At 38.3% G+C, this 15043-nt stretch overlaps 1 protein-coding gene and 1 long non-coding RNA gene across 3 annotated transcripts in view; one reads left to right on the top strand and one right to left on the bottom strand.

Annotated features, from left to right (window-relative positions):
- LOC110406436 overlaps nucleotides 1–15043 on the bottom strand; it is a 297282-nt gene that overhangs the window by 98544 nt on the left and 183695 nt on the right. The gene's annotated exons all lie outside the window — the stretch shown is intronic.
- ADGRD1 (adhesion G protein-coupled receptor D1) overlaps nucleotides 1–15043 on the top strand; it is a 130981-nt gene that overhangs the window by 101163 nt on the left and 14775 nt on the right. The window contains exon 21 of the mRNA XM_021412936.1: nucleotides 3613–3704. Within this exon, the coding sequence (XP_021268611.1) occupies nucleotides 3613–3704 (92 nt within the window). The remainder of the gene's footprint in view (nucleotides 1–3612; nucleotides 3705–15043) is intronic.

The following is a 15043-nucleotide window of genomic DNA, read 5'->3' as shown; positions in this document are numbered from 1 at the left end:
AATGGGCTGCAGTTCCAACAACTTGCAGTGCTGGCGTGCTACTCATGATGTCATGACAGAGATTAGAGGAACTTGCACCGTCAGAGAATACGTTAAACCTCAGACTTGAAGAAACAGATATAACTCCTTGTACCACTGTCCAAAATTGAAGTGGAGCTTAAAATAGTTTATGGTTTTAGAGGAAAGCTGGTCAATAGATTTAATTAAGACAATATGTTTCATCCATTTTTTAAAATTGTATTTCCCCTGTGCTGCCAAGCCTTTTCTTGGCCAGGATGTAACATACCACATCAGAGGGTTTTACTCATGGGATTTCTGCACTGCACTAAAGAAACAACAAAGATCTCATGAGACTTGGAAGGAATCTGAGTGAAAACCCTGAAAAAAAGTGAAAGTCTTGAAGATACATTTCAGCACTTCTGTCATCTCACCACATTGTTTGCTGCATTCATTCTGCTCTTCCAGTGAGATCCCCAAGAAATCCCACTGAGACAGCTGAGAAAAGGCATCAGGTGTTAGAACTGCTGATAGTTTGGCACATGCACTTTGTGCTTTTCCATGTCCAAAAATCTGACCCAAACCAATGTTGACAAGAAATATTCACATTGAAAGAGTTCTTTTTACTCATTTAACTCTCTGCCTGATCTGGCAATATTTAGTCAGGTCAGGCTGTCACCAGAGTGAGCCAGAGCTCCCTGATGCCCTTGGGATCTTTCCATGGGCTCTGGTGGGCTCTGGATCAAACCCACCATAATGGGAACTGGCAGCTCCTGCCGATTTCACAGAGAGTTGTGAGTTCCTGAGGTCGGACCAGCTGCCTTGAAAGGAGTCCTGTGAGTTAGGAAACGTGCTATTGTTATTAGCTGTACTTGAAAAGTAGAGTGTAGTCAGTTCCATGTTCTTGTGTACTTTTAAGGCAAAATAACTGCCACTGGCAGGCAATCTGGCCTTTCAGAAAAGCAAGAAATAGGAGCTATATACAGTTCTCTTATCTAAATGTTTGTCTTCCTACTTTAAACATTCTGATATATGCTAAAACATAATGAGTGCTTCATCAACTAATCATTCCCCTATTAAAGTTACTGGTTAAGTATTTATTTCAAATGCCAAAAAAATCACTGGGAGGAACAATTCAGCGGCTGTTATTTTGGTTTCTCATTATAAGGACAGCGGAAATACCTCCATGCTTTGCTTACTGAAACATAAACAAAAAAAGACATTCATAGTTAACCTGTTTATTTAGACTGAATGAGATTACTTTAATTTCTCAAAATATCTAAACAGAAATTTTCAAGTGCTTTAGGAAATTTAAACATAGAACTTTGGGACTTGAGTGTAAGGTTGGTTGCTAATTTTACAAGTACCTTATTTTCATCAGCAGAGAGATCACAGGGCTTCCTCCACATCTTGTAAATAATTAACCAAAGCATCCTGGAAGGGATATGATTACACTGACTGCACAAGAGGAGGAGCTCAAGGTCTTTTTAAACTTCAACATTAGACAAGCCAAAATATAAAGTAAATTAGTTTCCACTTTCATTTATTTTTACGTATGAAATTAAAATTCATCTGGAAATGCTAAGTTGTTTGTGCTTTAGCAAACCATCTAGTTTCTGTCCCCTTGAAGACTATCTTGCTTGTGGTATTTTGACAACCACTTCCTAGGGTTCTTGTCCAGTTTGAGTGAAAGTCTGCAATAATCAGAGTATTCCTTTGTTGGTGTTTATCATTTATAGCTCTTGTTGACTTTGGTAAGATGCAGGAAATTCAGAATTTGAGGAATGAGGTTTCATCCTTTCATCTTGACTTCACTGGAATTTATTTTTTCAGTTTTTTAAAATACTTATGCATAATCTGCATATTTTTGAAAATGCTATGCAGAAGGTAAAATCTAGGACAATCTGTCTAAAAAGAATTAGGAATGGAAGAAAGGGTTGGGGTTAAGTGCTAGTGAGGTTGGCAGGAGTGCTGTTTGCAGTTATCGGAAAAAGGGTTCATGCAACAGCTGAACCTGAGCTGTCAATGAGATATCTGCAAGGAACTGTCAGAAGAGGAGACTGATATTTTGGATAAAAAACCAGACAGGGCTGCTGAAAGATAGTATGCTGGGGAAGAAGTGAAGGGTAGAATTCCTGTGAAATTCCCATGAAAAGCCGCAGCAGTGAGGATGATTGCTTGGTGGACATGCAGCAGAAAACTGGAGAGTTTGGAAGAGCAAAGAAGAGAATGTGCAACTTGTTCACGTTCATCACTTGCTGCTTCAGTCAACATGCATATTTAGCATATAAATGGGTTTCTCAGAAATGCTTGTTACTGCCTCAGAGATGCTAAAAATATTTTCAATATATGATTTGGTGGGAATAGGGAAAATGATCACAAAAGCATTCAATTTCTCTACTTATTAATCTCGGTAAAACCGACTGAACAACGAATACACTTGTAATTGAAAAGCTGTTTTGTTCTACAGGGAATTCTATGGATGGGCTGAAAAGCCATAGCAGAAATGCACTACCACAGCTATCCTTGCACTTTACCCCCGGTGATGATCTGCCCTTAGAAATCTACAATTTAAGAAGAGGTCATGAAATCTGAAAAATGCCACAGAAACAATTATCACCAAACTTAATCACTCTTCAACTCACCCCCTCACTCCCCTAATCTGAAAATTTATTTTAAAATTAATTATGATTATTTAGTTTTAACTGAGCAGTAATACTATAATTAATTCTTTTTATATGTTCTTTAGTTCAAGAGAGCTTTGTTCTTCCCTTGTTCTTAACTTGATGCTAAATATCAGCCTTGTAGCTGATCTGTGGATTCTCTTGGACAGAAAGAGGGGACTTGTTTCTTTCACCTTCACAGTCTCTCTCTTTTTTTTTTAAACCTAAGGTCTCTGCAAAACAAGACAGTCTTTGCCAGATCTCCTTAAAATGATGAAGATTTCTTTCTTTCTTCACCTGTGACTCCAGAGCAAACTTCCCTTTGTTGCACCTTTTCAGCGTTAGTCGTTTCAAGAATTCCTAGGTTTCTGGTGGGAATTCTTTTCATCCCTGACATCAAAACATGTACAGCTTTTGAAGAGCAGAGTTCAGGCTTAACATATTTTTCTCATTGCTTGTTTAAAATAATCTCATGCTTAAGTTGCAAGCAGATTTTGGTAAGAAACAAGAATTATACACTGTGAAGTCTAGTAAGAAAGGTGTTTTCTGAAGCCTGTGCACATGAAAGCACAAAACCAAAGAGCACGCAGACACAGACAGACTCCTGTTCACTGAAGTTATCAGAGTATTTAATTGTAGAGTAAGGATCCTGACCACTTTAGTTGTGAATCTGTGTGCCAGTCTGGCCTCATCTGAAAGAAGCAAGCTGTTTCTGAAGGAAAAAATAAAACACAAGCTGCCACAAGTACCCACTATGGGGAGAGGAAAATCCGTTGACAAAAGTCAAACTATACCAGTACAAAACTGGAAACCTCCCTCTTTCACCAAATAAAAACAGAAGGCAAAGCTCCTATTTTCTGTTGCATTCACTCAGTACATTCTTAGGGCACTTTGTACCTTTGACACAGTCAGTTCTTAATTTCCTAACCAAGTTTTGTTTCTTCTTCTTCAGGTCAATATTGGTATTCTCATTGCTGTCACAAGAGTTATCTCAAGAATCAGTGCAGATAACTACAAGGTCCACGGAGATGCCAATGCCTTCAAGTAAGTTTCTCATATTCAAATTCTGCTGTAACAAGTTAGTAATCTCACATCACATCCTAGGGACATGTATCATGGACTTGTCCTAGAACACTGATAGCATTCCTTTTTAATAAAAAGCAAATAATGATAAGGGCAGCATATTATTCTCTTGAATGCAGCCATTTAACCTATATTTTATGAAAGCCAAATGTAGCATGAGATGAAGCCTTTAGTTTGGCATGAGCTAAGGTGTTTTCTTGCTTATTACAGTCTCCAGCATTTGCTGATCCACTGTTTTCCTTTTTTATTAATGGAGGCTTTCCTCTTACAGCTATTTTTAAAGATAAATCTCACAGAGTATGATTAATCTGTACTTAGGTATTGCAACTATTCCATTCTTTCAAAGGATAAACTTGTTTCTAGACCCAGTTTAGCAAAATATTGAGGCATTTACTTACTTTTAATACTCTCTTGATACTGCAAGGCACAGAGACTTACACTGGATTTAAATGTGTTCTTAAACTCAACTGTGTCTTTATATCAAGGTGCTTTGAGCCCTTAGGGATTGTGACTTCTCTGAGTGTATCATCTTTTAAATACTGAGCTATTGAGGCCAGAAGGGAAATTTAAGGTAGATACATTGCTGCATCTGAGTAAGGGCAAATGCTGATTTCTAAAGTCTGTAGGATTATACGTGGTTAAGTAAGAAGACAACTTAATATATTGAATTTGCAGTAAGATGCTGAATATTACATTTTGTCTTTTACCTCCTAAAGACATTTTAGTCCAAATACAAAATAAATTGTATATAACTTGAGCAGTTAATACCTTGGGTAGAAGAAAAATGTGATGATGGTTTGTGCTTAATGTTTCTGAGTCACAGGCTATTGTATGGTAAGGTGCGGCACCACTGATCTGAAATGGTGTCATAAGGAATCGTTTTTATGCTTGAGTTACTTATGTAATTTTTAAAATGCCATTAAGTTTACAATATTGGTGATGGATACCTAATAGAAGTTACTTTACTTATTGTACGCTTACCCAACAGGAGAAGAAAAACAGTAAATAAGTCTACACAAAAATCTATACAATAATTGCACTGTAGTGAAATGAAAAGACTGGGAATTAAAATAACTGTTTCAGATTTGGATGAGTCCCTGTGATCTTCAGAAATACAAAGGAAATACAGAACTTTGGGAAGCAAATAACTGTGTATTGTCAATGACAATTTGTATCCATTGTTAGAATTAGGAATACAAGAGAACAACCTCCGTAAATGGGAGCTACACAGCTCTATGCACTTAGGTGTTTCCTTACTTGAATTATAATGAAGAGTTGATTCAGTACACACTGTACCCTGCACGCCTCTCTCTCTTTCTCTTTCTATATACATATATATATTTATATAAAGCTATGTATGGATAAATAAGTAAAGCTGTTTAAGGATAGTTTCTCTAGAAACAAGATGAAATGCATTTACATGTTCTTAGTTTAAATATTATCAGGTATAGATTGCAAATGATGGAGCTCTATCCTGAAAATGTGAAGTGTCCATGCACCTGGTTAAGAGATGCTCCTTGTGCCAGGTATTTTTAGAGAACAGTTTTAGGATTTGACAGAACTACAGTGTTGGTAGTGGAGAAAAATAATAACTAATGAGAAGCTTTGATAGATTATCTTTCCTCACAAAAACAAATTGATTAAATAAGATATATTGAAAGGTAAACAGAACATACAGAATAGCTCTTATTCTGGAGATACCATTACAGAAATGGGTCCTCAGAAATTTGAAAGGAGAACAGCGTAAATAGCTGTCCAAATCAGACCTTAGAGATCGTTAACAACGTGATTCAACATAGCAGTGAGGCAGGCTGAATTAGAATTTCTTGTATAGAGGATGCCATGGAAAAAGTAACTAGCCTGTCTGTTGGGAAAAAAAAAAGGAAGGTCTTTGTAGCACTAGATTTATTTTCTTGTCATAAGTACTCCTTATACAGGTGAGAAGAGTTTGTGTCTGGTCTGAAATCATTCTGTCCACAGTACTGTTTTCCAAAAAGGAAGAGAACAAAACAAGAGTGGGCTCTGTTCTGACAGCTGTTTGAGAAATGTTTTTCACAGTGAAATGAAAATGCCTGCAACCTCTGAAGAATCCTAGATGTTGATTAGAGATCGTTAACAAATCAGAGTGGATAAGCACAGCAAAATGAACCAGTGACAGCACAGAGAAATCAGAAAAACGCAATAAGCCTTGCAGTTCCTGTCAAGTTGCTGTCAGCAAGAACTACAAGGTAGTTTTTGAATCAACAAGTGCAATTGGCTTAGGGAGAAATAACCGAAGATCACAAACTGCATTGTGCATCACAAGCCTTAAATAAAGAGCCAGTCAGGCACCCATCTGGATAGGGCCATTCATTTGACATTAGCTATGGGGGAAAATGGAATATGTTAGAAATAATTTATCAAGCGTTTCTTGGGAACATCTAAATTAACATGGCACAACATGATTTTGGTGAGACAAGAATGTACTTTGTCATGATGTCTTATTTCTTTGCTGTAGCGAAGTGTTTCATAGGGAGGAAGGAGATTTTTAGGGCTGTGTTCACAGTTTCGTAAAGCAAAAGAAGCAAAAGACAAAATAAAGAAAATGAGAACTGCTCAATCCAATAAACTTGCAAGGGAAAGAGAGATTTCAATGCATTCTTTTCAATCTGGAATGAAATTTAAATGGAAAGCACAATAAGAAATACTAAGTTTCTGTCTGCAACAATTTAGATGCTACTACTGAAACAGGGGTTTTGAAGGTTACAAGTGGTAATGAACCAAAAGGCATTGCAAAGCTGGCTGGAGAGCAACTCAAGTGCTGGGATAGGAGTGTAAGAGAGGTGCCGGCTCTCTCTCCTTGGTAACTCAGGCCAATATTTACATCTGCCTTCAGCACCTAACAGACCTCACCCTCGCAGCTGCTGCTAAGTTCAAACAAACAGCAGTTGTAGGCATTCCGGTTTGAAAACCCCAGCCTTCAGGTCTACAGGGCTGGCCCATCATCAGGCTCGTCTCTCGCCAGGCTTCCTGGCCAAAGGAAGAGTTTCATCACATTGACGAGCTCTGGCTTCCATTTCTGCTGGCAGCCCAGGTGGGAGAGAACCTCAAAGCTGAAACCTCCACTCACCTGCTCTCCCTGATCACTGGAGAAATGGGTGCTTCTGCCTTGCAATCCATCTCATCTGCTTGACACACTTGCCTTAAAGGTTCTGCTTTCTCCTCAGTGAATCTGAGGGAAGCCTAGCTTGCCTGGCTCCAACACAGACACTCCCTGAGTACCATCAAGTCCAGTGTGATAACGCACACCTAGAGGTCATCAGGCCATGACTGAGCAGAGATTACCTTAGGAAACTGTCAGAACAAAGATGAAGTTATGAGCCATGATGATATCAATTAGAGAAGATATTTATTGTAAGAGAAGTGTTAGTGCTCGAGCGTATTTAGTTTCCCTGAAGATTAAGTTACTTGGCAACGCAATTGGATATTATGAACAAGGACTTGTTTCTCTTGGCAACAGGCAGCAATAAACTGATGTAATTATTTAGAGTAATTGTTCTTGATTTTCTATGTGGCAACAGGTCCTCTTAAATGCTGACTCAAATGTGACCAGAGAATTTGCATCAAGATGAGCCAGTGCTCAGCTCTCAAGGCAGCTTCCATCAAACTTCATTTTTAAAAGCCAAAACAGACAAGGAAAGTGTTAACAAAATTTCTTTCATATCATAAAATTAATTCATTCATAATCTGCCCCAGTCACATTCCGCTCAGAATAAAGTGCAGTACATTATGGGCAGATTGACCTTTTCAGGTTCTGATGTTGCTTGTCATAATGAAGATATCAGACAGCATTTTGCTGATCATTTTACCCTAGTTTTGGAGATACAGGCAGGTGTGGACATGTTTCTTTCTTGTTATTTTTTAAAAGAAAATAATAATACCTCCAACATAAAATACAAATTGAAGAAGAAGCATGAAAGAATAAAGTTTGTGATACATAATTAAAAAAAACATAATTTAAGGAAAAATTAATTCAATTAATTGAACAGTATATGATCAGAGATGCTAGTTAACGCTTAACAGACTCCTGTGGCAGTCTGGCAGTAGATATTTGGTCATTGTATAATTTGTGTGTGTGTGTGTGAATGGTCACTTGTTTATTACCTGAAACTAATTCTGCAAAAGCAATTTGCTGTGAAGAGGTGAGCAAGGAATTATTAAGAGCTCCTATTTCTTACCTGAACTCACTTAAGAACATGCCTTTTGTATTGTTTTCTGAAGCATATTGAACAAAAACTCGTAGGAGCTTTTTCACTTAGATGCAATCGATTGTTTTTGAGCATTTTGCTAGTTCATGAGCTACTGACACTCAGTAAGATAATACTGTGTAGTAATTAATTTAGATGCTGCATTATGAGAATGTGTTGCAGCCAAGGAACAGATTTCCCACCAAAAGGCTAATTTGAATGTTTTACTATATAGAATACTGAATCAAATACTTTGAAAAATTTAAATGCATATTCACGTTTGTTTGCATTACCATTCTTCTTGACTGGACTCTCATTTAGGGAAACAATTAATTATATGTTTACATTTAAGCATTTAAGTAGTCTCCCCCTGAGCTAAATGCAATTAAATCAGATTAGTTTAATGGAATTGCTCACGTGCTTGAAGAAGCAAATGATTACTTTTTTGAGTTATGGACCATTTGAACACTTCTTTTTTCACTTATTCCTACTGCATGTAAAATCTTAATTCCTTTCTTAGTGCATACATTTACCCTGGCTAGGAACAAAATAGTTTTTTTTTTTATTGCAGCTCTACCCCTTCAAAGCCTCACTGCTGTGTTTACTTGAGAATTTACTTCTCTGTTACAGTGAGAAAAGATGGCTAACGTGACAGTGCTTTAAAAATGTGCATATCTGTAATAAAAGGTAATAAACTCCAGGAGGAGAACTCTTCCCTGATTAAGTCTATCATAGGTAGGATGTTTGATTATTGGGCTTACCTGTCTCCTGGATTACAAGGGTTATGATGCAATTTTCACAGACCTTAGTTCTGCAGTGAGTTTAATAGGGATTGTAATAGAGGTAGAATGCAAACACATCTCTGTTGCAGTAACAGTAGTTTTAATCTAGAAATACAGATATCATGCTTAACCATATCTCTGTGCTTCCACAGCTACTTCACTTTTGCATTGTATTGACCAGAAGAGAGAGCATTCCATTAAATTTTTCTTCAGTCAATTGCCAAGTCCAGCTCTTACCATATACTTTTTCACTTCTTGGTCTGAAATGGCCCAAAGAGTGGGAAAAATCAGTGTGATTTCTATAAGGTGTACACTTCAGAAGCCAGTGAACCCAACGTTATAGCTACCATAATCATTCACAGAGAAAGCAATTACAACATAATTAGAAATAGTTCTTAGCTTTTTACCCATTTTTTCGATCACTTTACTCACTTCCTTCATCCCTCAAAACTTGATCTTAATTCAGTAAAATATGAAACAGTCTCTCCGTTCTCTACTGAGAGAAGGAGTAACACTTTTTGTGTTTAGTTAAATTAATGACTGAATATTAGAATGAATGGCTGTAGCAAGACAGGGCTTCAAGAAAAGTTCAGCAGGGTAAGCAAGTCAAGCTGCTGTGTTAGCTCATTCTGCATTTTCAGGGGCAGCAGAAGCCACCTGGGATGTACCCAAAAAAGGAGTACATAGGTTTACTGCAAGTCTATTCCTTCCTCTGTTTATTTGGGGGGAAATAGGCTGTACAGAAAAATTTTCCCTTTGCCAGATCCAAATACATGAGGGCTGTCCACCAGCAGCTCATGATGCTGCAGACATCTGTAGAGTTTAAACATGTAATTGACCATTCCAAAGCACTTTGCAAAGCCATCTATTATATTCTGCAGCACACTGAATGCGCTGTGGCAAATTGCTCACCCATTTAACCAATGATCCATTCCATGCCACGAATCCACATCAGTATTTTACACTGTTTATAGAAATACTGCCCGCCTTTAAGCCCAGTCACCTTTTGTCTCAGGTAACACTCCTCTGAGTCAGAGCTGCTAACTTTAGTGCTTTTAAGTAAGGCTTTATTCTGCAAGGAACTGTGTATTAGTTGCATTTTGCTCCTGCAACTCAGTGCCTGTTTCATGTCATTTGCAGTGCAAAGACTTCTCTTTCTAAGGATTATTTCCAGTTGTTCATTTTTGGAGAATGCACTTGTCAATCACAACACTTAACTTGGAGCTCTCACGCAAGCTCTCCTAGCAGAGAAGCTACCATAACCTCACTACATATCTAAATTCTACCCCTTTGCAATACCATTAGAGATTTTCTTTTTCTCCCGTCTCCCTTCAAGGATGACAAAGTTACAATCTTGTCAAACTCTTCTAAAAGTCCACAGGGATTCAAGATTCATAGCAGTAGAAAATCCTTTCTGTGCCTTGCTGACATGCAGCAGCTGCAACCCTCGGAGACACAGAGCCCCTACTTCTCTCTGCTCTGTCAAAAGAGAAATGAGCTTCTCCTGTTTGCTGAGGGAGAGCCATCAGTTAGAAAGAGCAGTCTGGCAAGTTGAATCTGCCCTCAGCAGTTCTTTCTTAACAATTTCTAACTGTAAGAAATCATGTTCATTGCACATGGCTTCAAACAGGATGAGCGATGTACCCCATGGAAACTCTTGGAAGGAGGAGAGTGACTGGCAATAAAGGAAATAATTAAAAGGAATGTATTAAGCAATGACAATTAGTGAGCTGAAGTGCTACCGCCAATGATAATGTCTTCAACAAAATTAAATTTTTGGCTCATTGAATATGACAAATACAAATGCAGTTTGGGTATCTCCTTATTGGACTCAGAGTTTTAGACTAAAAATACATGGGTTTAAATGCTGGCAATAAGAGTATTAATGAGGAAGTGCTAATCTTCAAGTAACCATAATGACAGTAATGGTAGTACTTTCTTTAGCACAGATGTTAAGAATTGAAGCACTGAAGAAAGGCTCCAGGCCATATGACAGCTCAAGCTCATCTTAGGCACATTCCAGGAGGGGTGGTAAAAGCTTACAAGTATATAAAACATTGCTGTAGGAAGGAGGCACTTCTTCAAGGGCACAGAAAAAGGGACAGATAGAAAGAATCTTAAACTGATGAAAAAATCAAGTATCTTTAAACTTCCAGTAGTGGAAGGAGAGTATCAAAGCAATGGAGCTGATCACGTGAAGAGCTGCTGAGTTTGTCTTTGAACAGCTTCCAGAACTGGTTGCACAAATGTCTGTCACAGCTAATCCTGATGCCAGGAGTGACAAATGATCCCGCCTGGTGGCTGAACTGGACAAGATGACATTGTGAGTCCTTTCACAGCTTATTTTTTCTTGCTTGCCTTTTCCTGAGCCAAGATCATCCTTTATGGGAGTTGGTTTCCTTCTGTCTTTTCTCCTTAAAAAGGATTTACTGCTCAAGAGTGAGCAGGGCCTGTTGATTATGGGCTCCAAAGGAACTCTGAACTCCATGTGCTAATTTCTTCTTTATTAGGAAGGGTAGTAAAGACACAACGTTAACAGTGATAAACAATCAGATGAACTACTGACAGCTTAGCTAAAATTCACACTGCTCCTTGTCCCTAATGTCTGAGCCCTGGAGATAGCATTAGGTTTTACTTTGTAAGATTGGGATTTCGTACGTGCCCAACACTAACTGCTTCACATGAATGTAACACTGATATCTATAAACCTGCTCCAGGAGCCTACTTGAAAAACTGGGCATTTTTGATTAAGGTTTTTTTTCCCCTGAGTGTCACCATTTACAAACGGCATGGTTTGTGGAGCACTGCCTTGTGTGCCAGGGCCTGCTGGGGACTTGCTGCGTGACCTTAGTGACAAATCACTTACTGTCTGCTGCCTTTCAGTCTCTCTCTTTCCCCCATTCTCCTCCTCTTTCTGTCTTTTTTTGAACGTTCTGCTTTGTAAGTCATGTCTCTGAAGAGACATCATGAGCCTAAGCAGACTTCAGTGGGGTTTAACTCTTCTTTGTACCAATAGAGATTTCAGCCCTGGTGCTTAACTGACTTAAAACAGCAGAAAATGTCAACTTCTGAAAATCTGCAGTGAAAAAGTGTTTTGGACTGCACATTCCTTTGTTTTAAAAATGCCCTAATTTCTTTTAGATTTCAATCTTTTACTATCTGATTTTAAGCCATAAAAATCCCAGTAGGAGGAGGATGGTGTATTACTCATAGCTTTATGCCTGGTACCAGAGTAACAATTAAATGCTGGTCATTCATCATGAAACGGTACAACTCACTGTGAACAGCAATAACTGCAAGAGCTTGCTTGAGCTGCTGCTGCTTTTATGTCCTTGGCCTAATTTATAATCCTAGAATTCTTTGTCAGCTTTATGCAGAATAATAAGACAAATATTATAGTTATACCATCGCATAAAGTAAACGCTTATTTAAACATGCACCTTTTGCAGAGCTCTAAGCAACCATGTAAATCACTTCCCAGTGTGACGCAGCTCTTAGCTAAGTGTGATTTACATATTTTCCCGACAATGCTCTCACAAAATAAAGAAAATACATGAAAAATATGGGTAATTGGAATAAAGAAAATGTGCTATTTTAGAATCAGAAGTCCTTTCAAACTTTTAGATACTGTCTTCATGTATGTAATAAAGTGCCATTACCTACAGATACGTTACGGGCATTTTGGAAAGAAGGTTAGTAGGAAAGTACATAGATTTTTCTGGATTTTCCATTTGCAGGTAGGCCCTTAGAGAAGGTGGGAATCAAACCCATCACTAAAACATCACTAAACATTTTTATTTCAACAAGCTGGAAAATATTTTGGAGGAATTTTTATGACCTCTTGCTGGGCTTTTTGTAAGTAATACAGCATCAGCTATGACATTAACTTTGATAAACACAATAAAAACCATATGTTGCCTCATTTCTTTAAAACCAGCTTAATAAGAAATTGAGTTCCTCACATTATAGCATTGCAGAGCTAAATGCTTTTCTGCAGTTTGTGTTATCCTCCGAAGCAACAGTCACTAGCAAGCAGTTTTAGAAACCAGGCAGCAAGGCAGTGTGATTGTAGTTGTAATCTGGCAATTCTTTTTTCCCCCCTTACGTACATTTGAGACAGGTGATCAAGCAAGTATAAGGCTATTTATTTGCCAGTGCTGCTGTTAAAGCTCATATGAACCATTACAGAAAATGACTTTTCTTTCCCAGTTTATATGCCTGACCTTGATAGCTTTGCTGTTCGCTGGTACCGTTACCATGGAAATGGAGGAATGATCTTTCTGTTGATATCAGTGCATAATTAAGGGTCACTGAGACCGCTTAGGTCTAGAGATCATTTTCAGAATTCAGATCTTCAGGGGGATGAATGCTGTTATTCTACAGAAGTTTTGTGTACTGGTTGATGTGACTGTTATTCTGTCATTCTAAATTAAGCCCCACTGACTTCAAACTAAGAGCCAGAAATATTTACTCAATCCACAGATTTCCAATAAACTCTATGTCCATGAAGCTGCTTTCTCTGGGCATTCCCAGGTACACAAAACTACTGCGCCGTGGGGCTCGTTGCCACTTGTCAGCTGAAAAGTGGTAACTAGCTGTGTAATTGCTTCAATCATTTTGAATACAGTGTAAAGCACTAGCTGTTAAAAGCCTCCGGACAGAATTTGGAGTCTCTTCAGGGTGTATCTGGTTCAGATTTTGTTTCCTATTGGATTCTCCTGAAAAGTTTGTCCTTTCTAAGAGGGCAGTTTAAGAAAGGACAAACTGTCTTCCTCTAGTGGAGGTGGGCAACAGTTTCTTTCTCTCCCTGCTGAAGCAAACTTGTATTTTGAAAGCCTCAGACCCTTATTAGGAAGTTTTCCGCAGACCGTGCTTGCTAACTCAATGATCTTTCTTGTTGCTTGCCTCTTGAAAGACCATCTTTTTCTTGAAGAATGATATCCAAATCCAAATATGATGCTCCAGCTCAGACATCACCAGTACCCTGTGCAGGGTGCTGTGTTTTTATTGTGTGATGTTCCCGGTTTGATATTGCAGGACACACAAAAAAAATGAAATGGGATTACATCACTGTCCGCAGTTTTACAAATTGTTTTCTTAAAAAGAAGAGTTTTATAAACTCCATATTTCATTAGCAGTATCATAATTAAATCAAGCTCCTTCCATGCTAGCATCTAAACCTTTAGAAAACCCTTGATCTATTTAGGACAAAAAGGCCCCATCTGCATTATCCCCATGGTTTGGTAAGCCAAAATAGATGCTATGCTGCCCCACTGTTCCTGGTTCTTTTTCCTTTATTTTGCACAGAAATTTTCAAAAGGTCTGTCTGCCTACATTTTCTAGCTCTCTGAGCAGATCTACATTTTTGATACACCCTTTCTTTTTCTCTGCGTGTCCCTTCTGAACACTGTGCCCTTTCACATCAATATCCAAGTCATATGAATTCTACCATCAAATCTCCATTACATGAGGAAAGGCGAACGCTATGAGGTTCTTTTCATAACTTCTATAGTTTGACAATCCCTCTTTATTAGCACTCGGTCTGACATCTTGTTTTATCATTGGGAAAACAGATATTTGCGCCGCATGACATAAAGAATATAAAAAAGATTCAGATGGCTGTAAATAGCACAATAAGACTAATTTCAGTATATTGTTTCAAGATGACTTGTGGAGATTTAGCCAATTAAAAATAGTGAGCACCGGGCAAATATAACTCCTCATGCTGAGAAGATCCCGAGGGATAGGCTATACAGAAAGCTGTCCTGAGATGGGAGAAGTCCTGCACTGGGAGCTTTGAAAATGGCTAAGACAATGGAGACTGCAGTGGAAGAAATAATTAGGTGCAAATGTTGGAGAAAAGAAGTAGATGACACACAGCCTGGTCCATCTGGCACCCACAGGCAGGATCTAGCCCTCTGGGACATTTCCATTGCCTTGTCCTTGGAAGAGACAGGTAATGAGTTTTCTGGGAATAAGCTGTTGTAACAAATTCCTTCTCCTGGGCTGAATCCAAAGTCGAGCTAGGCACTAGGTCCACATTAGAAGGGGAGAGTTTGAAGGAACATCTGTTTTCACATATGCAGAGCCTTGGCAGCAGCCAAGGTTAAGATTATCCTATTAATGTCTTGCTCCTATAACTAACTTTATGGTCATATTTTGTCAATTAATTATTTGATATCTTTTGCTCATCTGTTCTACCAACAGAAATAATTTCATGATCTTTTTCAGCCCAGGACTAGCTTGTTGCTAGCTGTATGTGGATATAAATAAATCTTCCTGCATAGTTTTT

Source organism: Numida meleagris, chromosome 14, assembly GCF_002078875.1.
Source record: "Numida meleagris isolate 19003 breed g44 Domestic line chromosome 14, NumMel1.0, whole genome shotgun sequence".
In the NCBI taxonomy this organism is placed as follows: Eukaryota; Metazoa; Chordata; class Aves; order Galliformes; family Numididae; genus Numida; species Numida meleagris.
This window is presented reverse-complemented; position numbering and strand designations above follow the sequence as displayed.